This window comes from Copadichromis virginalis, linkage group LG19 (assembly GCF_057382275.1).
Source record: "Copadichromis virginalis isolate Kocher_CV1m ecotype Utaka linkage group LG19, C_Virginalis_male_GT1.1, whole genome shotgun sequence".
In the NCBI taxonomy this organism is placed as follows: Eukaryota; Metazoa; Chordata; class Actinopteri; order Cichliformes; family Cichlidae; genus Copadichromis; species Copadichromis virginalis.
Genome location: NC_140636.1, coordinates 12,785,669 through 12,812,108, shown reverse-complemented (window position 1 = coordinate 12,812,108; position 26,440 = coordinate 12,785,669). Strand labels below are relative to the sequence as shown.

Below are 26,440 nucleotides of genomic sequence, written 5' to 3'. Positions count from 1 at the left end.
TTATTTTTCTCCAGTAATTAAATAGATTCAACATCTTTCTTCAACAGAATTGCAGACTGCACAGATGGTACCTTAACAAAGTAAAGAAAACTATAACCTACTAGGGTATATACTAACTAGACTTGATATTTACTGAATACAATAATGGATTTCTATACATTTGACATCAGATGAAAACGTTGGTTGAAAGATTCAGATAATTATTTGTTAAAAGTGAGACATTTTAAATGAGAACAAGAAAGAAAAGTATTTCTTTGTGCCCCCCTCCTCTCCCTGTTAATGCCCTACCTGCCCCCCTGGCAACTAGGGCTGCCACGATTAGTCGACTAGTCACGATTACGTCGACTATCAAAATCGTCGACGACTAATTTAATAGTCGACGCGTCGTTTGAAGCTTTGTAAGATCCCAAAAGACGCAGGAATAAGTAGTAGGATTTAAGAGTGTAATAACGGACTGAAACAGAAGATGGCAGCACTGCATGTACAAGGATGCCAGCTGCCATTAAACCCCGAAGAAGAAGGCTGTGTCCCAGAATTCATAGCGCGGCCCTGCTCAGTTTCCAACAATGGCGGCAGCTAGTTAGTTTTAATGTTACTCTTATTATTCTTTCTGGGTCACAAAATAAACGTTTAACATATTTTCAGGGAAAATGTGTAAACCTCAAATATCTGCTCAGTTTATCAGGACACCACATATTTTCAAAAGCTCTCCGACATTTTCGGAGACGTCTGTTACCCACTAGCTCGATAGCGAGCCGGGGGCTAGGCTCACTAGAGCCGTGAGAACACCGGACTCCTGGCTTCAAACCCACCGCTGTCTTTCACTACTCAGGTTAAACATGATATATAAGTCACTTAGATAACTTAAAAATGTTATTGTTTGGCTTTTTTCACTGTTTTATTTGTTCCTGAGTAAATCGGTTTGGCTGAGATTAAAGTTATAGTTTTTACACAGCTGAATAAATGTCAAGCGGACAGCTGGTTATCAGAAGTGTGAGACGGTCGAGAGTTTACTCCGGTGTCCTGTTATATTTTAGATAGCAAGGAGCAGACGGCTGAGTTTATTAAACTCCATCGAAACAATCTGCAAATGTCATTAAAATTTAATAAACTATCATCTTGTCTTTATTTTTAGTTAGCACATACCTTAAACACTTAAAGCTGTAAGCTAATGATAGCTATATAAGAGCAGATGCTGCTGGTGCAATAAGCTGTACGTTTTACGTTCAACGGATGATGATCTTATTAGTCAACTAATTGCAAAAATAATCGGTGACTAGTCGACTACCAAAATAATCATTTGTGGCAGACCCCTGGCAACACTTTGCTAGACCCGCGCCTACACAGTTACCAGCTGTCAGCTACATAGAAAAGGATGCTGGTGTTATTTGTCTCTCAGAAACAGCTCATAACTTCAACTCATTCATGTCACCTAAAAGGTAAACCTGTTTCTCCATCACCTGTTCAGCTCTGATGATTCAGTAAGGACATCTCCTGGTTTCATCTTCATGTTTCCCTCTCACCACATATCCAAACCGACATCATGACCAGCAGCTTTACAGCTGTGGCTCCAGCAAACATCAGCTGATACTAGAAATTAATATTAAATAAATGCTAACAACAGCTGATCAAGCTTAAACGTGCTGCTATTGTTTAATGCGACCTCCGCTGGTTTCCTCTTTCTGATGCAGAGAAAAAAGCCGATCAGCTGATCATTGATCAGTTTCATGATTGAATTAGCAACTTTCTAGCTGAAGTAGTATGGGACAAATCGCGTTCCTTTTCACATTGACTTTAAAGTTTGACCTCCTCGGCTGTAATTGGTCCAGCCCAGAGTTGATCATGACCAACTGGCCAATCCACCACTGTTCATTTATACCGTTAAAAAAAAAAAGAAAAGGAAGAAAACCCCATTGGCCCATAAAAACGAAAAATCACTAGCGGCCCACCGGGCAAATGCCCGGTATGCCCGATGGCCAGTCCAGCCCTGAAATACAGTCATGACAATAAACGAATATGAGTTCAAGGACTTAACAACATTACTTCAGTTACATTACACCAACATCTCTGATACATTAGCACTAAGGGAACACTGAATGACCTGGTGGTTTATGTCCATCTAAGATTGCCACAAAGTAAAAGATCTCTCAGCAACATTATGCAACATTTTAGCCACATTATTGCCCCGATCAGATCAGTGAGCTGGGATTTTCTATTCTAAGCATGAGCTACTGTTACAGCAACAGACATTAATGCTACTGGTGTCCCACACAACAACTCAATGTCCACTATGTGAAGCAGCCAAACATATGCCTTCTCCTCTCGTTAACAGAGATAAATTGCTGGCATATTGGTTTTACATCTATACTGTCCAGTCTCTCCTGGTGGACATACAGCAGCATTGTTTAATCTCATTTGAGTCATTGTTGACTTTAGCCATGTTTTCTGAGAGCACTGAAGCTTCTTTCAGCCTCAACTGAGGATACTGGGATGACTAAAAGCAGCCTGACAATTGTCATGATAATAAATACTAGTTAATCTATAGCACCAAATCATCAGCCAGTCACCTGTGACCTCGCCTCTTCACCTCTGAGCTACAACATGGCAGAGCTGCCTCTGTCACCTGATAAACAACAGTGAGACACTCCACATACATGCAGTCAGACATGTGCTTCAAATACAGTCATGAACCAACAAGTCATCATCCAATTTCACCTGTGATCTTGTGTCACCATTACTCTCTGAGCTTTGTGTTGGTTCTTCTGTCACCTGACAAATAGGACATACATGACAATAAGAATAAAATGTGGAGCTGCTTCAGTGTTTCTGTCACTTTGTGCAGATCTTGACTCATCAGTAATGTTTGTAGGGTGAGTGCGTTTTTACAACATTTTGTGCAAACTGCACTACAAGGTGGAATATTTGCAAAATCGTGACTATTCCTATGAATATGTCAGTGCCATTAGGATGAAATTATTTAACAGCCTCTGTAAACTTATATCCTGGCTGCTCGAGGCTGCTGTTTTCTGACAGTTTCAATCAAAATTAGAAATGCTGCTCTGAGACTGAGAGAACTAATAGTGCTGCATGTTGTGCAGTTAGTTTATAAAACACGTTATTCATGGTTACATACAATTTTAGACTGATGTACGCCAAAACCTAGCATAGCCTGTAACGTTATTATGACGGACACATTTTATGAGTGAGCTTTGCTTTAAGTGACTTACAGGTTTCTTTGAAAAACACTTTCTTATATCCAGATTCTTCCTTTTTGCCGCCGTCCTCCTCGCAGCGCAGGTTTGCCGCTGCTAAAACTAAACAGAGCTCCCTGAAAGGCTCAGCCAATCACATTGGCCATATTTGTCACATGACGTAGGACTCCAGTAGAGAAGTAATTTAACTCTTTCTGCACCGCTGGGTGAATGAGACGCTGACAGATCGTTTTTTCTTTCTATCGGGTTGTTTTTCTTTACTCGAAGAGATCAAATTATTGGTGGGGACAATTCAGTAATCGCTGGATCGCTGGTGGGGACACGTCCCTTCCGTCCATGCCAAATCTATGCCCTTGGTTCAGATGCTGATTCATGGTTTTCTTTTGTTTTTGATCTACTGCAGAATATTTTTATAAAATCCCAGGCCAGGAAAATCACCTAGATGTTTTTCTGTGATAAAGTCTCACAATTGTCAGCGTTCTTTTTATAGATATAAAAATATGGAAATGTACTGATGCATGAGCTGAATTGTAATATTTCTGTCTGAGGCAAAATTTCCCCGAATCGAATTGTGGATTGAATCGATTCTAGAAATCACTGACGATACCCGGCCCTACTGTCGCCCATAATATCCTATTAGAGGACGCTGTGGGTGCTCAGGTACTGCACTGCAGTGGTTTGAATCATATCTATCTAATAGACTCCAATTTGTTCATGTAAATGCACACTAAAGTTAATTATGGAGTTCCACAGGGTTCAGTGCTAGGACCAATTCTGTTTACATTATACATGCTTCCCTTAGGCAGCATCATTAGAAGACATAGCATACATTTACGCTGCTATGCTGATGACACCCAGCTCTATCTGTCCATGAAGCCAGATAACACACACCAATTAGTTAAACTGCAGGAATGTCTTAAAGACATAAAGACCTGGATGGCCGCTAACTTTCTGCTTCTTAATTCAGATCAAACTGAGGTTATTGTACTCGGCCCTGAAAATCTTAGAAATATAGTATCTAAGCAGATTCTTACTCTGGATGGCATTACCTTGGCCTCCAGTAATGCTGTGAGGAACCTTGGAGTCATTTTTGACCAGGACATGTCCTTCAACGCACATATTAAACAAATATGTAAGACTGCTTTCTTCCATTTGCGCAACATCTCTAAAGTTAGAAATATCCTGTCTCAGAGTGACGCTGAAAAACTAGTTCATGCATTTATTATTTCCAGGCTGGACGACTGTAATTCATTATTATCAGGTCCTAAAAACTCCCTGAAAAGCCTTCAGTTAATCCAAAATGCTGCAGCAAGAGTCCTGACAGGGACTAGAAAGAGAGAGCAGATTTCTCCTGTTTTGGCTTCACTCCATTGGCTGCCTGTATATCTTAGAGTTCATTTTAAAATTCTCATGTTTGTTTTTAAATGTTTAAATGGTCTTGCCCCAACTTACCTCTCTGAGCTTCTTTGTCCTTACCCACCCCCCAGGTCTGCTCCTGGAGGTACCCAGGTCCAAGAGGAAGCTCAGAGGGGGCGGGGCCTTCTCTGCCCCAGCACATTAGAGAGGCCCCTTCACTGTCCACTTTTACAACACGTCTTAAAACCCATTTTTACTCTTTGGCTCATGACACAGTCTGACCCTGATTTTATTGTTTTAAATGTAATTCTCATCATCATTTTTATACTATTTTATTATTGTTTTTGCTATTTGTGCTAATTTTATTATTTTAAATATCATTTTAATATTGCCAGTCTTGGCAGCCGGGGGTCGGTCCGCCAGGGCCTCCGCTCCTGGCCGCCACCCGGCTCACAATGCACCCGACCCCTATGGCGCCTCCTGCGGGTGGTGGGCCTGCGGGAGGATGGGCCCATGTCTCCTCTTCGGGCTGTGCCCGGCCGGGCCCCATGGACTAAGGCCCGGCCACCAGACGCTCGCCCTCGGGCACCCTCCCCGGGCCTGGCTCCAGGGCGGGGCCCCGGTAACCCTATCCCGGGCAGGGTAAACTGTTCCCTCGATATTCTTTTCATGGGGGTCTTCTGAATCGCTCTTTGTCTGGTCCCTCACCCAGGACCAGTTTGCCATGGGAGACCCTACCAGGGGGCAAAAGCCCCCAGACAACATAGCCCCTGGGATCCCTGGGACACACAAACCCCTCCACCACGATAAGGTAGCGATTCAAGGAGGAGCCGGTTCTGTTCATAATTTTTATGGACAGGATTTCTAGGCGCAGCCAAGTGGCGGAGGGCTTTCGCTTTGGTGGCCTCAGAATCTCATCTCTGATTTTTGCGGATGATGTGGTTCTGTTGGCTTCATCGGGTGAGGGCCTCCAGCTCGCACTGGAGCGGTTCGCAGCCGAGTGTAACGCAGCGGGAATGAGGATCAGCACCTCCAAATCTGAGGCCATGGTTCTCAGCCGGAAAAGGGTGGAGTGCCCACTCCGGGTCGGGGATGAGTTCCTGCCCCAAGTGGAGGAGTTCAAGTATCTCGGGGTCTTGTTCGCGAGTGATGGGAGAAGGGAGCTGGAGATCGACAGACGGATTGGGGCTGCGGCTGCAGTAATGCGGACGCTGCACCGGTCAGTCGTGGTGAAGAGGGAGCTGAGTGTAAAAGCGAAGCTCTCAATTTACCGGTCGATCTACGTCCCTACCCTCACCTATGGCCACGAGCTGTGGGTAGTGACCGAAAGAACGAGATCGCGGATACAAGCTGCGGAAATGAGCTTCCTCCGAAGGGTGGCTGGCCTCTCCCTTAGAGATAGGGTGAGAAGTTCGGCCATCCGGGAGGGGCTTAGAGTAGAGCAGCTGCTGCTCCACATCGAAAGGAGCCAGCTGAGGTGGTTCGGGCATCTGGCAAGGATGCCCCCTGGGCGCCTCCTGGGCGAGGTGTTCCAGGCATGTCCCACCGGGAGGAGGCCCCGGGGCAGACCCAGGACACGCTGGAGAGATTATATCTCTCGGCTGGCCTGGGAACGCCTTGGTATTCCCCCGGACAAGCTGTAGGAGGTGGCTGGGGAGAGGGAGGTCTGGACCTCTTTGCTTAGGCTGCTACCCCCGCGACCCGACCTCGGATAAGCGGATGAAGATGGATGGATGGATGGATGGATCATTTTAATAATTAGCTTATTTTGTTATTTCTTATTTTTTAACATGTTTAATGTATCATTTCTGGCATGTCAAGTGTACAGCACTTTGTGTTCAGCTTGGGGCTGATCTGAAAGTGCTATATAAATAAATTGCTTGCTTGTAGTTGAATGGTAAATGGCCTGCATTTGTATAGCTTTACTCAAGTCTCTAAGGACCCCAAAGCACTTTACACTACATTCAGTTATTCACACACTGGTGATGGTTGTAGCCACAGGCACCCTGGGGCGCACTGACAGAGGCAAGGCTGCCGGACACTGGCGCCACCGGGCCCTCTGACCACCACCAGTAGGCAAACATGGGGTTAGTATCTTGCCCAAGGATATTTGGCATGCAGCCAGGAGGCAGCCTGGGATCGAACCACCAACCTTCTGATTAGTGGCTGACCTGCTCTGCCACCTGAGCTACAGCCAAGCCAGTTGAACAAAGAATCGACCCTAACTCTCCGGTTAGGTTAATAGACAGAAGATCAATAAGTCTGATTAGTAAATCTGTAAGTAGTTAATTATTGGTTTTTAATGTTTTTCAGTCTTGTTTTGTTTTTTTTGTTTCAAATATTTGTTTGGATTTTGAAGCAGAAAAAAAATCCAGACAAAATAAATCAAAACAGGAAGAAGTTTTATTTTGACATTTGAAGAAAACGCGTGTCATTATTCAAAAGATTCAAATATGACATGTGACCTCAGAAAAAGGTTAAAGTTCAAACCCTGCAATAAATCAAATAAAAAACAAACAAACAACTTTTTATTTATCAACCGATTCAAAGTCCCGAAACACATTCAGTGTCTGAAATCAAAGGTTCAATAAAGTGATTGATTACCAAAGCGTTACCCAGAATGCAGCAGTGATAACGGCAGCTGCGGCCGGACCCTCACCATATCATTGAGTGTAACCATGACTACACAGAAGCTTTGAACCGGCCGTGTCCCCTCCCCCTGTGATGATGATGTCGATGATCTCGTCCTTTCTTTCGTATCGTATCTGTGAAAGAATAAATGAATGGTTCTGTTGGGCCCAGGTGGCTGATCCTGAAAGCCAATTGGATAGTAAGCTGAAGGTGATGCGATGGCCCACCTTTTGTTTTACATCTTGATCGCGGTGGGCAGACTCTCACTGGCTGTGTCCCAATTCAGGGTCTGCACGCTTGAAGTACGCATTTTAAGTGTGATTACGTCACCGCCACGCGACGGCTGTCCCAATTGGAAGTGTACTTCAAATGCATACTCCAAATGCGCCGTCGATTTCCCCAAATATCAAGCGTGGCCCGGTGCATGCTTCGTGGTCCCATATATCCCACAATTCATAGTGCGGCGTTAGGTGTGGATAATTTTGCCGCGAAATATGGCAGAAGGGAGCGGCCGAAGAGTGAACTGTCAAAAGTAAGTACTGAATATGATGTCAAGAATTTATGTGCGAATGTTTAATAATGAAGAACATTAAAACATTGCTGTTGGCCACATGTCGGCAAAGTGACATTAGTGATGTCTGTACTTTCAGCGTTAACTTGGTTGTAAAGCCATATATATATATATATATATATATATATATATATCATAATAATCTGACAATACTATAATATTGGCCATATTATATTTACATTACCACAGTGAGTTGACTTTAGTCTCATGAACAACATTAACTAATTGTTATTTACTAACTAATCTTAAATGACTGTTCAGCACAGAAATGAAGCCCAACAATCATGTTTTACAGTCCCGTGGTCTCAGCCTCAGATACTCAACTAAAGTGATGTCATGACAAAAATGAATGACCAACAAAACATTTTTTCTCCTTCATTTCTGTCACACAAAGCTGTATGTACCGTTTCTCACGGTTAGTTTCATGGTTGCTAGGCAACCTGAACAGCGCGACGAAGGCTAGACCATCCCATTTCACAAGCCTCTCACTTCCGCACTTCTCGTACTTATAGTACGCACCGTACGTAGTACGCGTAGTGTGCGTACTTCAAGCGTGCAGACCCTGAATTGGGACATAGCCATGGACTGGTCAGACACAGTGGCAGCTGAGCAGGTCTCCATGTGAGCTGGTGATGACTCTGACTCTGTGATTGGTCAGTCTCTGCAGGTCAGAGGTCAGCCGCAGCAAACGAGGACTCGGCTCAAAGATGACCCGGCTTGGGTCGCTCGGGTCAGGTCTGTAGTACGAGTCCAGAACCTCCAGAGTGTCTAGGCGCCGCAGTCGCTGCAGCTGCAGGAAGTCATCGTCAGACACGTGCTGGTGCCTGAAACAGCGACGGCAGGTTACCATGGAAATCATCATGACACTTACAACAGAGACACTGCGTGTGACGTGTCGGGCTCACCTTATCCGCAGCGTTTTCAGATGAGGGAACAGCTGTGGGAGGAGTCTGATGAGGTCGGACGACGAGCTCCAGGGCTCCAGGTGAAGATGCTCAAGCTGCGGTGCCCGGGCGGAGACCACCCGCAGGTCGTTGGGCTGCAGGTCCACACACAGCGTCAGGCTGAGCAGCGAGGTGGGCAGGAAGTCAGCGTACGATGCCAGGGGGTGGCCTCCTATTGAATATGCAGACATAAGAGAGATGCTCAGATAGACAAATACGAAGGGGGGAAACAGACACTCACCGTGGATGCTGAGGTTGGTTAGGTGTGGCAGTGACGTCAGCCACGTCTGCAGGTGACAGGTGGGTCCAGGTACGGAGTACAGGTGGAACACTGACAGGCTACGGAGGCGGGACAAAGGCTGCAGCGTTTCCTGTGTCACCACGGCGTCATAATTCAGCAGCTGCAAGTCCAGCAGCTGCAATGCGGCGTCACCTGCAGGACGATAAAACACACCTGAGCCATGTGACGTCTGATCTCGCCTGTCTCTGTTCCATCTCAGAGGTGAGGCAGGTCAGCAGGAAGGCAGAACACACCAGTGCCTAACCATCAAGATCAATAATCTAACTATTACATATCTCAGCGAGCGACTGATCCAGGTGTGCCAACCTGTGTGGTGGGCGGGGCTGAAGAAGTCGTGTGGAAGTGTCCTGTAGGTGATCATGGTCCAGGACAGGTGTGTGAGCTCGCTCAGGTGAGCGAGGACACCGCTGAGGGACGGGACCCTTAGGCTGCCGTCGTGGTGCAGCAGTAGCGAGGTCAGACACGTCAACTGACCAACGGTGGCCAACAGGTGAGAGGCAGAACAGGTGAGCTGCACGTTACAGAGGCTGAGCTGCGTCAGCTGCTGACTCAGAGGAAACAGGAAGTCCAGGTTCCTCAGCGGAATGGAACAGGAAGTGACGGACAGTCGCTGAAGCTGGCGGAACAGTCTGAGATCATCCACACCCCCTTCTCTCCAGTCGTCCAGTCGCAGGCCGCAGAGCGACGGTAGCCAGGCGTGCAGCTGCTTCAGGTGCTTCCTCTTACCTGAGCGCAGCAGCACGTTGCCCACGTGCCTCTGAGCCAGGCTACGCCAGAACGAGCGGTTATAGCGCGAGAGGTTCTGCAGCACCACGCTGAAGCCCCTCCACAAGGGGCGGGACTTATCCAGCAGGTGTCTGAAGTATGAGCAGGTGCAGCGCATGCTCAGTTTGTCCCTCCAGGACAGAAAGCTGAACACCTTCAGCCACAACTCGGCCGGAAGCTGCAGCGCCATCTCTCACCTCCGATAATCGATCACGGAGCTACCTGAGCAGCGGCCCTAACGTCATCACAGCCGCAACACCGCCTTTTTGATTAGCTGAGATCGTGTCTATGGTCAGCTCCAACAGTTCTTCTTACTCTGCCTGCGCCTGCGTGATATTATTGATTATCGCCAGATTTTAAAAGATCTCCACAGAAAAAGAGAGTCAGTAAAAGTACGGCAGTCCCAGTGTTAGCGCAGGCGCAGTGACACTTACTTACAACATCCGGTCCCAGTGCTGACGTCACGGCCAGTAAGTTTCAGACGTTATTGCGCATGTCAGAGAATTGAAAAGGCTGCATCGTCAGTCACGTGTAAGAGCAGAAAATCAGTTTAAAGTCAGAACATTGCTTCTCGCGCACAGGTGAGTTTACCTGAGGAGTGCCGAGACCGGAAACCAGACACCCGCGGTCAAAGAAGACGACTGGAAGAAAAACCGCCGAAGAAGAAGCTGAGCGGGTGGAGCTGGTCGGAGCTGATCGATCAGATGGAAGGTGGGTGATTGATAATCGATCCACACGTGACTAACCAGCTGATCGATGGCACGCGCAGCAAAAGGTATCAGCTGACTGGCGGAAGCCTTTCCGTTATTAATCAGCGATCACGCGCTCAGGGTCAGAGCTTAGAGACCAAAACGACAACAAAGAGTGACGTCATATGTATACACCTGAGGTCCCTGTAGGATTTCACCTTTGCCTGGAGTCACGTGGACCATAAAGGTGGGCAGCTTGATATCGATTATTGACCAGCAGGAATCATTATCGCTTCAGACCGGCAGCGTTACCATGGTGAAATACCCCCTGACCCAGCTAAAGTCAGGTAAACCCTGAGTTAGCTGGATGAAGTGACCTCTGGCTGCAGTGGATGAGGTCAGTGAAGCCAGACAAGGCAAGAAATCCTGGATATGTTGGACTGGCTTCATGGTGGGTTAGGGTTAGTTACGGTTGACCTTTGACAGCTGAATGATGCAATGAGGTGACTTCCTGAAGGCTGCACATGTTAAAGTAGCATCATGTCTTTGATTGGTCAGTGACGAGGAGCCGCTCATATTTGTTTGTTTTTAATTTGCTTTACTTCATTTTAATAAAATTTTTGACATTTGTATGTTTTTTTTTTTTTTTTTTAAATGACTTTTTTTTTTTACAAAAAGTTTAGAAATGTTGTCACGTTCTGAGCTGTGAGATCACAGGAAGTTACAGAGGCCGCTGTGAGGCGGCGAGCTGCACGTTGAGAACCGAGGTTTATGCAGGTTTTATGGATTGTCTTGTGTCGCCTGCACGCTCTGTCACTAAAACCATCAACAACAAAATCACGTGACTCTGTTTTCAGGTGACATCTCAGTGACGTCAGCAAACAGGAAGTCTGCTGCGATCACAGGAAGTGCGAGAAAGATCAAAGACAACGCTGCCGACTGGCACAATATGATGCTGCGGTGGGACAGGTTGAATGAGGATGGCTTCATGGCGGTGGAGAGCATCATCAACATGAGGCGGTCAGTTTACTGATGATTTCAGGAATGCCAGGTGTTGATCGATCATGTGATTGATCGATCTGAAATCTGTTTTCAGTGCTCAGAGCGATCAGCTGCTGCTCAACAACTCTTCATCGCCTCCACCCTCTTCCTCATCACAGCACGTGGGCGGAGCCTCCGAGCTGCAGGACAAATGTCTCAAACTGCAGGAAATCGTTGACAAAATGGTGAAGCTTCAAAAAACTTTATTTACACTTAGTTTCAGAGACAAAAACAAAACACTGGTTCAGAATCCAATCAATAATCACACACACACACACACACACACACACACACACACACACACACACACACACACACACACACACACAGAGCAGCTCCATCAGTGATCAACAATCTGAGTGCGGAGAGTAAAAGCTCACACAGACCTTTCAAAAGAAAGTGAGAACAGCTTTTATTGACCACTGAACAAAAGCTGATCAGTATTGATCTTGACTGAGCATGTGACACAGATTAAGGCTCCTCCTCCTTGGGCTGATGCGCACAACTGCTTTACGAAGTTAAACTGAATCTCAGTTTGTTGATTTAAAGTGATGCCATCATCAGGTTCACCTTTTCCCATCTTTCTCTGAGTGAGCTGGATCAGTTAAACCTGAACTCCCAGATAGAGCTAATCAAGCAAGATAATAATCAATAACAGGAATCAGGAAGGAGGCTATCAGTGTTCTGCTGGAGCCTCTGAGCATGCTCATATGACAAGCATTTTACACGTATCATGTGACCGATGAAGGAGCTCTGCTCTGATAGGCTGATCAGGTTTGATTCTGTTCATGAGGATGCGGCGTTTTCAGTGGGAGAAACATTTCGTCACTCTTCCAAGTGACAGAATCAACTTTTTGGGATTCGCTTACCTGGCTCATCGAGCATGCGTCAAGACCTCTAACACTGTGTGACATCATTTCTTGTTTCCTGTCAGGCTGCTGTGGTGACGAAGATGGCTCGTCTGATGACATCACAGCGTGGAGTAGAGGATCTGGAGGCGTTTCAGTTTGGAGCCGAAGGAAGAAAAACTCCTCTGTTTCACAGCTGGAGCACCAGCGAGTTTGGTGAGCAGCGTGGCTGATGGAAACCGTGTAGCAGCTAGGACTGGTCAGATGAAGCTTAATCTTAATTTTACGTTTCACTTTAAATCCGATGATTCAGCCACAGTTTACTGATGGAGCTGTGAGATTAGTTGCCCATAGCAACAGCCTCCAGCCAGATCCGCCCTCTACTCAGATTTTATTCAATTGTTTCTGCTGCGGTTTCTGCTAACACTAACAAATTCCATTAATTCTGCCATTATAGGATAAAAATGCTTAAATTGTGTCAACAATTATAATCTGATCTCATATCAACTTCATGATCAACGATGGCTGTCTGACAGTCATTGAGTAAAACACCAAAGTTTCCAACGATAAAAGACAAATGTGGCTCAGCTTTCACTCAGCTGCCCGCACGCTGAGCAGAGAAGGTTGAAGTCAGAGATGCAGAAGCTGTAAACGATCCAAATAGAGCCACGCGGGATGAGCTGGAACCGGATTCGGTCTGAATCTGTGATCCGAATCCATTTTGGATCTGTTCCGGAGCCTGCGATTCCTTGAAGCAGATCCAAACATGTCGAGGCTCAGACTCGGAACCTTTAAAATGTGGTTAGATGACATTCAGGGACTGAAATGTAATCCGATTACCAGGGCTTTAATAGTTTTGCAATTTTCATTAGTTTTTATTTTGATTTAGTTTTGACTTCAGATTTTCAATTTTATATCAGTTTTAATTAGTTTTTACCAATTGTTTGCTAGTTTAGTTTAGTTTTTATTTTTTTTGAAAATCCTTAGTTTCAGTTTAGTTTTGATTAGTTTCAGTTACAGTTTTAGTTGTGTTTGCAATAATTAAGTGTAACAAAATCCCAGTTTCATCATATCAGTCATTCTCTTCTGCTTATCCTTGGGTATGTTGCTATTCCAGCTACCATACCCTGCACCCTGCACAGGTCGCCTGTCTGTCGCAGGGCTAACACGCAGAGACAGACAACTCACATTCCCACCTATGGGTTCTTTAAATAAATAAAAAATAAATAAATAAAGGCAGATGAACAACCATTGATACCAGGCAACTATAAAATGTATATCTTGGCCCCAATGAGACTATTAACTCTTGCAGCACCGGGTGTTCGTAATTTTGGTTCAAGTGAATTGATAAACTTTTTGAAGGCAATTGACTCACATAGTTATGTGGATATCCCCGTCCTGTTGTCTCGGGATGCATCACGCTGCCTTGCCTGGGGTTAGCTTCTGTTTTCTGGGGATGAGGGTTGAGTGTGCTCCCTTACCTTCTCAAGGTAAGCTAGGTTAGCCTTCTTGTGTGAGCTTTTCAAGTGCACTTTAAGGTTTGTGGGATTTTTTCCCTTTAGAAATGTCCCTCATAATTTGTCTCTTTCCACTACAAGACACTTGCTTTATCCAAAACACAGTCATACACAAAGTAATCCCAAATTGGACTCTGGCGCTGTCTCCCGACTTTTCCTGACATGATTCTGCACGTGGACGGAGCAGCACAGACGACTCGACTAACGTACTGCCACCTGCTGGCATAATGAGACACGGCAAGAAAAAAACCCTGGAAACTAAACTTCATTTTCACCCTTGACTATTGTATGACACGCACACATCAATGAAAACTAAACACATTTTTGCTATAAATTCAGTTAAAAACAAAAAAAGGAAAACTAACTAAGATTATTTCCGTTAACAAAAATGTTTTTTCACTTCTAGTTTTCGTTATTTCGTTAGTTTTCGTTAACGATAATAACTTTGCCGATTACAATCAGACTGTCTGCGGCAGCCTTGAAACGTCACGGTCTCAGTTTAAGAGTCTAAAAGTCATCTGAACTCATCTTCACTCAGATATTCTCCAGCGGTGACTATGATAAATGATCGATCGGTGATTAGAGTGTAACACAGTAAACGTTTGCAATGTAGGAAACTGACAGCGTCACTGTCCACAGAGTCACGGAGATGATAGATCTGTGATGTCATCACTGTCTCTGTCCTGATACATTGATTACTGATTGACTGTCAGAGCTTCGTGCTAAACACAAAAATAACAAACTAACATAAATGTGAGACTTCAGCGTTTGTAAAGACTTCTGCAGACTGTCTCCCCCGAGCTCCAACTTCATGAATCTGAGGTCAGTCAGCTGATTCAGGTGCAGCAGGAGGGGAGGAGTCAGGCAAAAAATACCTGCCAGCATACAGTTAGGTTCAGTGTTACCATGGTTACTGTCTCATAGTCCACGTTAACTCTCTTTCTCCCTCATCTCGAGGTTAAAAGACTCAGTTGTAACTGAACCTGCTTCCTGTAACGTGCCCCTGAGTGAGGCAGCACACTACCTGTCCTGTCGTGGAGCTGCATGCTGTGATCCCTTTGGGTGATTGTTTAATTTGTGTTTCAGGTGAAATCTCTCAGGTGCTGCTCGACTCGTTCCGTCAGGAGCTCCTCTTAAAGCAGACAATCCTACAGGAAGTGGCTCACACGGTGACCTCTGACCTCTGCATGGTCTTTCTGTCCTGCTGGCTCCATCAGCCGTTCATTCCCACGCAGAGCAGACTCAGGCTGGAGGCGTTGCTGCTGGAGACTGGGCACCGCCCACTGTGAGACCATCAGCCCTGTTGGAGATGAAGCACATGAAAGAGTCGCAACAGAGGAACGCCAGACTGATGAGTGACTCTATTGATCATCCATTAAACCTGATGCAGGTGTGACCCTGGCTCCACCTCGATGAAGGAGACTCACTCAGCCCCTTTTTTGTTTGAGATCACAGGCAATAAACTGATCAACACGTGACCTGTCATCAGCACAGCGGAGCTCACCTGTCGCCTCACCTGTACTTGTGTGGCTTAATTCTGATGACATCATTAATATTAAACATCTCCACAAAGAACTTACCCGCTCAAGGCTTTGGTTGCCGTGGCGATGTTATGTTTGAAGCGTTTTTGTTTTTTCTTGTTACATCACGGATTGATGGCAAGTTTGTTCAAACCGGAAGCGACACACCTGGTCAGACTCTGCATGAGCCACCTATAGCGATGGCGTCTGGGTGCTGAAGCCCACAGCCCGCCCTTTATGGATGTGATGTGTTTATGTGCCTGAAATAAAGACGGAGGTCTTTGTACACATGAAAAGTGTACAATAAAGTTGTTTCAAATCTGCTGTGTGTGTTTTAAATTTTCAGTGGAAGCACAAGGTGGACATCCCTGGTTAGAGGGTTGACAGGTGTGTGCGTGAGAACACAGACGCTTTGAGGTGGGTGGAGTTCAGCTTAGTTTATTGGGAGGAACAGGAAACACTCGAACAGGACAACGTTTTTTCCCTCTGTTCTCGTGTCGGTTCTCCGAATGTTCTCATCCCGTTTGGAGAACGTGTTGTGTGAATTTTATAAAAAGTAATAAAATAGTGCAACTTTTTAAACTTTATCTACATATGAACATCCAACGGATCACTTCACGGTCAACGAGTCCAGACACAAAGTTTACACATTCACAGCCAATCAGGAGTCCAGGAAACCAGGGAGGCTGCTGATGACATCATCACAGGTGGCACTAAACGAGCCAATCAGATGCACTGTACAGAGCCCGGAGTCTGCAGAACACGCTACTGCACCTGGATGAAGGTGAAACCACCTGTCGCCATGACGCCATCCCTCTGGTTTCTGACGTCATGGCGAACATCATCAACAGGAGCTTCAGTCTGAACCAGAAATGACTGGACCTAAGTTTCCAGGTACGGTCTGGGGTCAGGTTAACGGAGTTGTTCGTCCTGTTGTCCTCAGCAGGGCGGAGTCAGAGCAGGCGCCCCCTGCAGGTGGCAGTGTTTACTACAGCTGTAAAGTCCAGCAGAAACCTGAGGGGGGCGCCGAAGGTGCAGGATGGTGTCAGGTACGTCTGTCTGCAGCACTGCCTCACTCCACCTTACAAGTCAGCGTGGTACAGACCAGGTGCTGGTTCCGGTCCAGGTGTTTACTGGGGGGCTTTGGCTCCGTCGGACGCCTCAATGCCCAGCAGGGCCTGGACCGCCTCCAGCGGCACGCCCTCCGGGGTCTGAATGTGCATGGTGGTTCCATCTGGCCCGTTAACGATCACAATCCCGTCTGAGCCCGGTTCTGCCAGCTGCACCGTCAGCCCCTCCGTCTGGATGTAGATCTCCTCGCCCTCCTGCACCTCTTTGGCCTCCGTGGGGCCCAACTCAGGGTGGGAGGGGCTTAGAGTCTGGATCAGGCTGGATTCAGGCTTGATGACAGATCCGGCTGTAGGGGTGGGCTCAGATGACTTTGTGTTCGTGGGGTCACTGGGACCTGAACCCAGAGCTTTCTCCAGCTCCGTCACCCGGGGTCCGATGTCTGTCGAGCTTGACGCCTGATCCTGGTGGACGTCATGGTCCTCACCTGGGGTCACTTCCATAGGGGTGTCAGGGGGCGGGGCCTGTGAGGAGCTGTGAGAAACACATTGCAGTGCAGTGAGACAGGAGCGCTTTCCAGAAGTGACCTCACCTGAACTCGATTTTCTAGAAATGGCCGAGTAAAAATACATTCGCCACATTACGGAAACCCTGACCTCACAGGTAACCTGTGATCACATCGTCACCTCAGGGCGTGGCTACCACGCACATGTACTCAGCAAACAGGAGGTAGAGACAGCTCACCTGGAGGAGTCAGCAGAGACTGTCAACAGTCTGGTTCCCTCTGGAATCACGAGAGGAGCGACAGAGACCGAGCAGGACTTCAGAGGGGTCACAGAGGTCACCGCGGTCCCACCTGGTCGGACGACATGCAGAGAGATTAAGAAAGCAGAGATAGATGTTTTATCTGTAATTTAGCTGTAGATTAGGACATTCCAGCCATACCTGTTTTTGGCGTCTCGAGGCCATTGTGATGCACGGGGACGCTGTTCTCCATCTTGAACCTCTTGGATGGCGGCAGCATCTTAGAGTTCTGGGAAGGAGACTGATGCGGATTAGAACCGTACCTCTAATCTTCAGGTAAACCTCAGTGAGAAGCTGTGGTCGACTTCATTGTCAGCTACGACTCTAAAGCTGTGATTGGCTGCTTAGACTGACCGCCCGACCGTGCGGGGACGTAGGCTTATCTTGTTATAACAACTTGGATGCAGGTGTGCTTACCTCCATGTATCGCACGTTCTTATTTGTTGAACTGGAGCCAGGAGACGCTCCAGGAACCACCTTCATCCTGTTCACCTCGTCCAGGATCCCTAGAGACCTGGCCACCTGAAACACAGCACGGTCTGGGTCACCTGTACGCCGCAGGGTCCACTTGTAACAGGCGTTCTGATGTCAGCATGGGCCTCACCTCTATGTTCCTGATTTCCAGGGGCGTGGCTCCACCCTGCGGGCTGCTGATGTAATCCTGGGCGGCCTGCCTCACCTGAGCCTGCAGGGACTCGAACTCACGGTAAATGTCTGGGAAATGAGTTCGACCCGGACCGCCGCGCTCCACCTGGAACAGCCAGGGCACATGATACACTGCAATAGCTGCACATCATTTACAGAGAAAATAAGAGTCAGTGCGATGAGAGAGCAGCTCAGTTTAAACTGTCAGCGGTTTGGAATAACATGCTCCACTGTCTTGTGCTAACATAATTTGCTCTGGCATTAATAAAGTATTCTGATTCTGAGCCCCTGATGATGTCACAGATCCTGGCAGGTGTGGATAAAGGTTTGTCCTTCGTGTGTGCGTACCTTTGCCAGCATTAGCTCCCACAGACTCATCACTTTGGTCAGACGAGGAAGAACGATGTCCATCAGCTCCTCATCCTCGCACTGCTCCACCACCTGTGAGCGACGTGATAGGACACTCAGGTGTTAGCGCATTAGGTGACTACACATAAATCAATATTTTTGAAGACCTTTACTCTGAAAGGAGCTGCTTCCTCCACCTTACCTCCTCTAGACGCTCTCGTCTTCTCTCTACCTGCTGCTCTGCTGTTACCATGGTAACACCCAACTTTGGAGGTCGACCACGACGACCTCTCCTACTCACGAGGCCCACAGTCACCTGCGAAAAATGAGCAATCAGATTCACCTGAGTGCTAACAGAGCAGGACGAGGTTTCTGTGCAAACTACTGTACAGGTGAGCTCACCTGGACAAGTGACAGATGTAGTCAAAGCTCTAATAAGAGTTGAACAAAGGTCTATTTACAGCAAAGCATCCCCGACAGCGCGTGAGGTCGCATATTGTGCCGTTTGTCCCATCGCAGACACCGTACAAAGAATGATTACTGTGTTTTGCCATTTTGTAGGACGATACTACTTTGTTGCTTTTATTTTGAAGGCAACATTTATCCTTTTTCAATTCAAGTGTGTCTGTGCGTGCATGAATGCAGCTTCACTGTAAATGTGTCAGAGCCCATGTTTCTGAGAAATGTGAGTTTTCTGAAAGATGAAAGTACTTTAGTTTGAATTAGAGCTGGGCGATAGAACGATCACGATATGTGTTGCGAAATAACTTTTTCTCGATAGAAAAATTTAACTATTGTGATAGGCCTCGTCTCTTGTCCTCTTAAAAAAAAAAAAAAAGAACAGCCAATCCACATTAAGTAGTGCAGAGCCAAACCAATCACAGCCGCAGCGTCACGTGACTTGTTACGTACAGCACAAGTGCCAAGCCGCACATGTGTATTTGTTTGGGAAGCAGCCAGCCGCCATGCCGCCCGGGTAATGGAGGAAACGAGTGTGGCGACTAGAGAAAAATCAACTGAGCGTGAGCGAAGGTTACCGAAGAGAAAACCGATGATGGTTCCAATGCGGAGAGATTGTCGAACGGAAGAGCCATATAAGTTCCGTAGTGTGAAGGTATTTCAGCTATTTCAAGTCTGACAAAAAACAGAGTAGCGCGCACTGTAAATGTGCCGAAAGCAAGTCTGGAAATACAATAAAGCGGTGCATGCTCAGGCTCTGACTGGAAGCGCTAATTCGTCATTCGTCTTTTGTCAGACTACCTGTTAAAACTGTTTGAAAAGCTAAGCTATACAACGAGGAGAGATTGAGAATTTCCTTTTAGTTCTCAGTTTATTTGATATTGACAAAAGTTAGTCAGTTTTGTCTGTTCTTCTGTAAAACAAACTAAGATTTATTTTTAGAATTAATATTTTGTTTCTAAGTGGAATTGACAATTTAGTCTGTTTTGTTTGTTCTATTTTGAAACTTAAACGCTTTAGCGGCTGCCTTTTGTGTAGTTTGCAATATTTGCCTTTATCTGAAAAAGTCTCATGTTCCTTAAGTACATCTACCCTGTTGAACTTATTATGGGAAATAAATATTTAAATCAAAACAAGCTGCTGATTATTTCACATTTTACTTGTGAGCAACGGCACATTTAAATCTTACAAATATAGTTATTTGGCTTATATCGTGATAGATATCGTTATCGCCTGGAAATTAAAAAAAAAACATATCGTGATATGAAGAAAATATTATATCGCCCAGCTCTATTTTGAATTGGGATAAAGCACACCTGGAACACCAGGTGAAGTGACAAAGGAGCAGGCAGCAGTGCACTCTCTGCCAGGGACCTCTGAAGCACACGCAAGGTGAAGTGAGTGAACTGAAGCGGGTTACAAAGCAGCAGTTGTTTGTGCCAGGAGTAAAAATGAACTGAGTCACAGCTGGAGTTTTGTTCTTCACTCAAAGAGGAAGAAGCTTCTGCTTCGCAGTGTCACCTGTGTGCTCTCCACTGCAGACATTGAGCCCGACTGTAATGTTGCAGGGAGCAAATTTCTCTCCCTGAACAAGAACAAAGAGCTGAAAAGCTGAAGTCCTTCAACTACAACAGAACAGCGACGGCACTTTCACAGTCTGGGAACGATGATGACCGGCTAGCTGTAACATGAACTCTCACCGGCAGCCGTTCATCACTTTCATACTCCATGAGCAATCTCACCTTAGGAGGCGGCCCCAGTGACCGTCCCCGCCCTCGTCCCCGCCCCCTGCCTCGCCCTCGTCCTCGGGGACGGCCGGGGCCCCGATGATGGAGGCCTCTGAGTCCTACAGCTGCTGCTGGACCCCCCTCCACCTGCAGACGGACAACAGTCAGCTTACTGTCGACAGCTGTTATTATCCTGAATGTTTGATCTCCAGAAAGGGCTAACCAGCCATAATTAGCTGGTTAGTTAACAGCTTATTAACTTTACAGACAATAAGAAAATAAACTGTAGGATGACAGATCTCTGCTGTGATTGGTGGATGATTTCTCACTTTATTTGTTGCCGTGGCCGCAGGTTTGTCATCCTTATTTTTCTCCTCCTCCTCCTCCTCCTCCTCATTGACGCCGACTGTTGCCGTTTCCTCTGATTGGCTGTTGTCTGGAAGGGGGTGCGGTGTGTTCCCCGGTGGGTCGCCAGGTGGCTCTGGCTCCCCGTGGGTCGGGTTCAGTTTGTAGTGGCGGTTCAGGCCGCCAGCACCGATGTAGGCCTTGTCGCAGGTCTGGCAGCGGTGGGACCGAGACTTGTGGCTGTAGGTGAGGGAGCTGCCGGGCGTGGCGCCATCCTTCCTGCTGCCCTCACCGTCCTCCTCCTCCACGCTCATGTCAGAGTAGTCGTCTGAGTCGGACTGGTGACTTTCGGCGAGGTCCTCTGTCTTTATGAACTTGTAGTCTTTGGCTTTGTACTTCGGTGGTCTGGAGACCCGCCCGGACCGGGTTTGGACCTTCATTGCTTTTTTCTCCCTCTTCTTTGCCTTCTTCTCCTTCTCTTTTTGCTCACTTCTGTCCTTAGTGGGAGGGGCTGTAGAGGGCGTGGCCACCGTGACACATTGTGCAGCAGGCGCGGCGGTCTGTACTGGGACTGTCGTGACTGTGACAGGTGGTTTAATGGGACTTTTACGGGCAGCAGTCATCGTGCCGTTAGCAGGTGTTTTAATTAATGGAAAGCTAACAGTTTTAGCCACAGTAGTGGGTGGAGTCTTAATTATTGAAGGGATTGGGGTCTTAACAGTGGGTGCCGTGGACACTCTGATTGGTGTTGCCGTGGGTTTCTGACCTACGCTGGAGGCAACTGATGCCGTCTGGCCTGTCAGCTTGTGGACCAATGGTAGCAGTGAGCCGACCACGGGGGCGGGGCTCTGTAGCAGCAGCTGGATGGGCGGGTCTCCAGGATTCTGCTGCAGGAAGAACTGCTGACCCTCCTGACCAACCACGGGCTGGATGTGGATAATCTGAGTGCTGCTCACGCTGCCATTGGCTGACAGCTTCACTTGCGGCTGAGTGACCGACTTCTGCTGGGTGGCGGAGCCAGGCTTCACTTCCTGTTTGGGAGGCACCTGGATCTGGATCCTAACGGGCTCCGACTGGAAGGACAGACACACAGAAAGTAGATCAAAACACACGATGAGTGTGATTATTCAGAGATTTTTTACCGTGGCAACATTAAGATCACAAACTGAGTCGATGAAGAAGTTGGTTTAAGGATTCCTGAAGAGTGTATGGATAATGAAAATGGACTGATGAGTTCTTATGTCAGTGTGAAGCATTTAAAAGTTCTAAGGGCTCCAAATGTGAAAATTCACAACCAAACCCGTTTTTTATGTTTCTGAACCTGAAGTTGAAAAACTAACCGTGTGGTTAAGTAAACAGCAGGTAAACATGTTCATAAACATGGAGACGGCAGCCCACTGCGAGCTGCTGCTGTCACGCCTCACCTGCATCACCTGTCCAGGCCCCAATCGAGTTGGACTTTCTCAGCATGGATCTTCCTCCATGTAGCTCTTCATTTGCAATTCCACTCCCATCACACTGCTTTCTGCTTTCCAACTTCCCTCTGTCACTGATATTTCAGATTTCATCTGTAATTCAAAACCTTCTCCTTGTCAGCGAGACCCCATTCCTACAGTTCTGGTCAAGGCCTGTCTACCCTCTTTGCTTCCCCTCATACAGTGATGTCAATACGTATTTGATCACCCTGTGATTTTGCAAGTTCTCTTACTTAGAAATCATGGAGGGGTCTACAATTTTCAGCATAGGTGCATTTTCATTGTGAGAGACAGAATCTAAAAAGAAAAAATCCAAAAATCACATTGTATGATTTTTGAACAATTTATTTGTGAATTACTGTGTCACGTATTTGACCACTTGCTTATCAGCCAGATTTCTGACCCTCAAAGACCTGTTATTTTGCTTTCAAATAGTCCAGCTACACTCTACACTCATAGCGCGGCTCAGCCAAACTCCAGTTTGCGCCAATGGCGGCCGCCACTAAGATTTAAAATTAATCATCTACAGGGTGGGCCATTTATATGGATACACCGTAATAACATGGGAATGGTTGGTGATATTAAAGTCCTGTTTGTGGCACATTAGTATATGTGAGGGGGCAAACTCCTCAAGATGGGTGGTGACCATGGGGGCCAATTAGAAGTCGGCCATCTTGGATACAACTTTTGTTTTTTCAATAGGAAGAGGGCCATGTGACACATCAAACTTATTGGTAATGTCACAAGAAAAACAATAGTGTGCTTGGTTTCAACGTAACTTTTTTCTTTCATGAGTTATTTACAAGTTTCTCTTTGTTCACAGCCATTGACATGTCGAAGAGGTTAACACGTGAGGAGCGGATCGAAATTGTGTTGATATCTGGTGAACGTAGTAACCGGGTCATTGCAGCAGATTTCAATGCAAGACACCCTACGAGACCACCCATCTCCCATGCTACAGTTAGCAAACTGCTTGCTAAGTTTCGTGAAACTGGTTTAGTGTTGGATTTGCCAAAATGTGGACGCAAGAAAACTGTCACTAATGAAGAAACATCAGTGGCTGTCCTAGCTTCATTCAGCAAGAGCCCACAGCGTAGCACTCGCTGCATGTCACTGGAGAGTGGCATTAGTCGAACATCCCTTAGGCGGGTATTAGCTACTCACAAATGGCACCCTTACAAACTCCAGCTACTGCAGAATCTCAACGAGGATGACCCAGATCGGCGCACAGAATTTGCAGAATGGGCAAAACAAAAATTGGAACAGGACCCTCGGTTCACGCAGAAGATTCTGTTCAGTGATGAGGCAAACTTTTATGTGAATGGTGAAGTTAACAAACAAAACCACCGCTATTGGTCTGACACGAACCCACATTGGATGGATCCCTCCAAGACTGTTGGAACAACAAAAGTGATGGTTTGGTGTGGTATGTGGGGTACAATGATAGTGGGTCCATTCTTCATCAATGGAAACCTCAAGGCCACTGGATATTTGAAATTGCTATATGATGACGTGTTTCCCACTTTATTCACTGAAGCTGGCATGTTCCCTGAGTTTTTCCAGCAAGGTGGTGCACCACCACATTATGGGTGCCAGGTCCGAGCATTCCTAGATGAACAGTTTCCTGGAAAGTGGATTGGTCGTCGTGGGCCAGTTGAATGGCCTCCAAGGTCTCCCGATCTGACCCCCTTAGACTTTTGTCTTTGGGGTCATCTGAAGGCAATTGTCTATGGTGTGAAGATACGAGATGTGCAGCACCTGAAACTACGGATACTGGATGGCTGTGCTGGCATTTCTCCTGCGGTGTTGCTATCAGTGTGTGAAGAGTGGGAGAAGAGGGTTGTATTGACAATCCAAAACAATGGGCAGCACATTGAACACATTTTATAAGTGGTCAGAAACTTGTAAATAACTCATGAAAGAATAAAGTTACGTTGAAACCAAGCACACCATTGTTTTTCTTGTGACATTACCAATAAGTTTGATGTGTCACATGGCCCTCTTCCTATTGAAAAAACAAAAGTTGTATCCAAGATGGCCGACTTCTAATTGGCCACCATGGTCACCACCCATCTTGAGGAGTTTGCCCCCTCACATATACTAATGTGCCACAAACAGGACTTTAATATTACGGTGTATCCATATAAATGGCCCACCCTGTATTCTTAACTTACCACTGGAACTGTTCCTGTTTCCTTCAAAGTTGCTGCCGTCACCCCAATATTGAAAAAAAACAACAACAAAAAAACAAACAAAAACAAAACGGGTCTAGACCTCATAAATTTTGACAATTTTTGTCCTTTTTCCAATCTACCATTCCTCTCAAAAATTCTCAAGAAGATAGTTGCCACAACTCCACTCACACTTAACTAACAATAATCTGTATGAATAATTCCAGTCTGGTTTTCTGGTTTAATTATGATTCTGCTCTCCCCCCATCCTCCCTCACCCTCTGTTTAGCCGAACTAAATTCATGGTTCTCTTCTAATTTTCTTAAACTCAACAGTAACAAATCCGAGCTTATCTTGGTCGGCTCTAAATCAACATTATCCAGAACCAACAGTTTCTCTATTACAATCAATACTCAATCAAAAAATAAAACTCCATTTCTTCCTCTGTGAAAAGCTTGGGTGTCATCCTCGACAGTACTCTATCTTTCAATTCCCACATCAATAATGTCACTCGGTCTGCATATTTTCAATTGTGCAACAATTATCATCAGGACCCCTTCTATCCATCACATCACTCCTGTCTTGCAGCAGCTTCATTGGCTCCCGGTCAAATATCGCATCAATTTCAAAATGCTTCTGTATACATTTAAGGCTATTCGACATCTCTCCCTCTCTCTGATTTGGTTCAGATCACCATTCCATCTCGGTGTCTTAGATCTTCTTCTCTCTCTGTCCCCTCTCCCCGTCTTGCCACCATGGGGAGCAGGGCTTTCAGCTGCTCGACTCTGGAACTCCCTTCCTCCTGATATAAGAAATATCACTTCATTCTCTCTTTTTAAGTCTAGACTCAAAACTCACTTGTTCAAAACAGCTCATCCCACATAACACTCTGCTATTTCAAATGTGTTTTATGTCTTGTGATTGTGTAAATTGCTTGCTTTTATTATTCTGCTGTGTACAGTGTCCTTGAGTGCTCTGAAAGGCGCTTTCAAATAAAATGTAGTATTATCATTATTTTTATTATTATGTGACCCACCTTTTTCTGGATCAAGGGGATCGAGCTTCCCGTCTGCATGGCCACCTGCTGGGCCACGCTCTTCAGCTGCTGGGAGGCGTTGTTCGGGCCTTTCAGGTTCTGCTGGGAGACCTGGATCTGCTGCTTTGGGACCTGCTGCTGTGACACCTGGACCTGCTGCTGCTGGGACTTGGTGACCTGGTTGATGACCTGCTGCAGCTGACTCGGATCCAGAGCTGCGCTGTGAGCCGGTTTGATCAGCTGGCCCTGCTGGAGCAGCTGGGCCGCCTCGATGTCGGAAACCTGGACCACCTGCTGCTTGGTGAGCTGCTCCAGCAGCGCCTGCTGCTCCTCTGCCGTCAGCCCGGAGCTCTCCACCAGACTGCCGTCTGGCTGCACGTACAGGATGGTGGTGTTAGCCAGGTCGGTGAACTCCGTGGCCACCAGAATGCTCTGCTCCTCCGGCTGGCTCGGCAGTAGCTCCGCCAGCTGAGCCCCGGACGCCACCGGTACACTGTGGCCCAGCTGGTCGCCCTCCGTGCCGGACACGGGCTTCAGATTGCCGCTCTGGTTGCCGGCCGCCGCTACGTTCTCCCCGGGCTTGCTGCTGTGAGCAGCGGGGGTTGCTGGTGAGCCGTCCCCGGGCTGGGCGCTCAGGGCGGTGGGGGGCTGATCCGCGGCCCCCGACGACTCCGGGGCTGTTATTGTTCTGTCACCCTCGCTGTCCGCCATTTTGGCTGTGAGGTTGGAGTCAGTGCAGACACTCGGGGGATGAAACCAACCGGATCGATCGATCGATTACACCGAATAAATACTGATTTATGGACGTTGTGTGTGCACGAAGCAGAAACGCTCCGCGGGGATGAAGGACGACATTAACGGGAGCAGTGATACCGGGAGCGCTGACGGTTAGCGGGGGCAGATTTGAACTAGCCTAGCTTAGCCCGAGCAGGAGCGGGAGCGCGCATTTCCCGGAGCGGATCCAGTG

At 46.8% G+C, this 26,440-nt stretch overlaps 3 protein-coding genes across 8 annotated transcripts; 1 reads left to right on the top strand and 2 right to left on the bottom strand.

Annotated features, from left to right (window-relative positions):
- Nucleotides 1-6,949: 6,949 nt before the first annotated feature.
- On the bottom strand, nt 6,950-9,980 carry LOC146685675 (uncharacterized). 3 transcript variants are annotated; one of them, XR_014916706.1, is made up of 4 exons: nt 9,322-9,980; nt 8,676-9,147; nt 7,427-8,594; nt 6,950-7,333 (listed from the first exon to the last, which is right to left on the bottom strand). XR_014916706.1 is itself a non-coding variant. In XM_085441342.1 (4 exons), the coding sequence occupies exons 1-4, from the start codon at nt 9,968-9,970 to the stop codon at nt 8,360-8,362; spliced, it is 1,287 nt and encodes a 428-aa protein (XP_085297468.1). In that variant the 5' UTR covers nt 9,971-9,980; the 3' UTR covers nt 6,950-8,359. The 3 variants fall into 3 exon arrangements, 2 of the variants coding, with proteins under 2 accessions (XP_085297468.1, XP_085297467.1); XM_085441342.1 differs by having other exon boundaries at nt 6,950-8,594; nt 8,676-8,886; nt 8,956-9,147; XM_085441341.1 differs by having other exon boundaries at nt 6,950-8,594.
- A 453-nt stretch (nt 9,981-10,433) lies between these two features.
- cinp (cyclin dependent kinase 2 interacting protein) lies at nt 10,434-15,719 on the top strand. Of its 4 annotated transcripts, none has more exons than XM_085441345.1 (5): nt 10,434-10,491; nt 11,327-11,489; nt 11,566-11,695; nt 12,445-12,574; nt 14,962-15,719. In XM_085441345.1, exons 1-5 carry the CDS (start codon nt 10,485-10,487, stop codon nt 15,162-15,164), a joined length of 633 nt encoding a protein of 210 aa, XP_085297471.1. In that variant the 5' UTR covers nt 10,434-10,484; the 3' UTR covers nt 15,165-15,719. The 4 variants fall into 4 exon arrangements, with proteins under 4 accessions (XP_085297471.1, XP_085297472.1, XP_085297473.1 ...); XM_085441346.1 differs by lacking the exon at nt 10,434-10,491 and adding an exon at nt 10,599-10,716; XM_085441347.1 differs by lacking the exon at nt 10,434-10,491 and adding an exon at nt 10,806-10,866.
- A 98-nt stretch (nt 15,720-15,817) lies between these two features.
- Nucleotides 15,818-26,416, bottom strand: znf839 (zinc finger protein 839). The gene is made up of 10 exons (XM_085441340.1): nt 25,474-26,416; nt 20,776-21,864; nt 20,462-20,593; nt 18,463-18,576; nt 18,261-18,353; nt 17,872-18,018; nt 17,685-17,789; nt 17,409-17,496; nt 17,208-17,319; nt 15,818-16,997 (listed from the first exon to the last, which is right to left on the bottom strand). The coding sequence occupies exons 1-10, from the start codon at nt 26,182-26,184 to the stop codon at nt 16,526-16,528; spliced, it is 3,063 nt and encodes a 1,020-aa protein (XP_085297466.1). The 5' UTR covers nt 26,185-26,416; the 3' UTR covers nt 15,818-16,525.
- Nucleotides 26,417-26,440: the final 24 nt, after the last annotated feature.

Excerpts from the sequence above, each read along its gene's own strand:
- LOC146685675 (XM_085441341.1), bottom strand. The coding sequence starts at position 9,970 with ATGGCGCTGCAGCTTCCGGCCGAGTTGTGGCTGAAGGTGTTCAGCTTT. Across the intron at positions 9,148-9,321 it reads CAGCCCCGCCCACCACACAG|GTGACGCCGCATTGCAGCTG; the intron begins GTTGGCACACCT and ends ATCGTCCTGCAG. Across the intron at positions 8,595-8,675 it reads CTGAAAACGCTGCGGATAAG|GCACCAGCACGTGTCTGACG; the intron begins GTGAGCCCGACA and ends TCGCTGTTTCAG.
- znf839 (XM_085441340.1), bottom strand. The coding sequence starts at position 26,184 with ATGGCGGACAGCGAGGGTGACAGAACAATAACAGCCCCGGAGTCGTCG. Across the intron at positions 21,865-25,473 it reads TCCCCTTGATCCAGAAAAAG|TCGGAGCCCGTTAGGATCCA; the intron begins GTGGGTCACATA and ends CTGTCCTTCCAG. Across the intron at positions 16,998-17,207 it reads GTCTCTGCTGACTCCTCCAG|CTCCTCACAGGCCCCGCCCC; the intron begins GTGAGCTGTCTC and ends TGTTTCTCACAG.
- cinp (XM_085441344.1), top strand. Across the intron at positions 11,490-11,565 it reads AGCATCATCAACATGAGGCG|TGCTCAGAGCGATCAGCTGC; the intron begins GTCAGTTTACTG and ends ATCTGTTTTCAG. Across the intron at positions 11,696-12,444 it reads AGGAAATCGTTGACAAAATG|GCTGCTGTGGTGACGAAGAT; the intron begins GTGAAGCTTCAA and ends GTTTCCTGTCAG.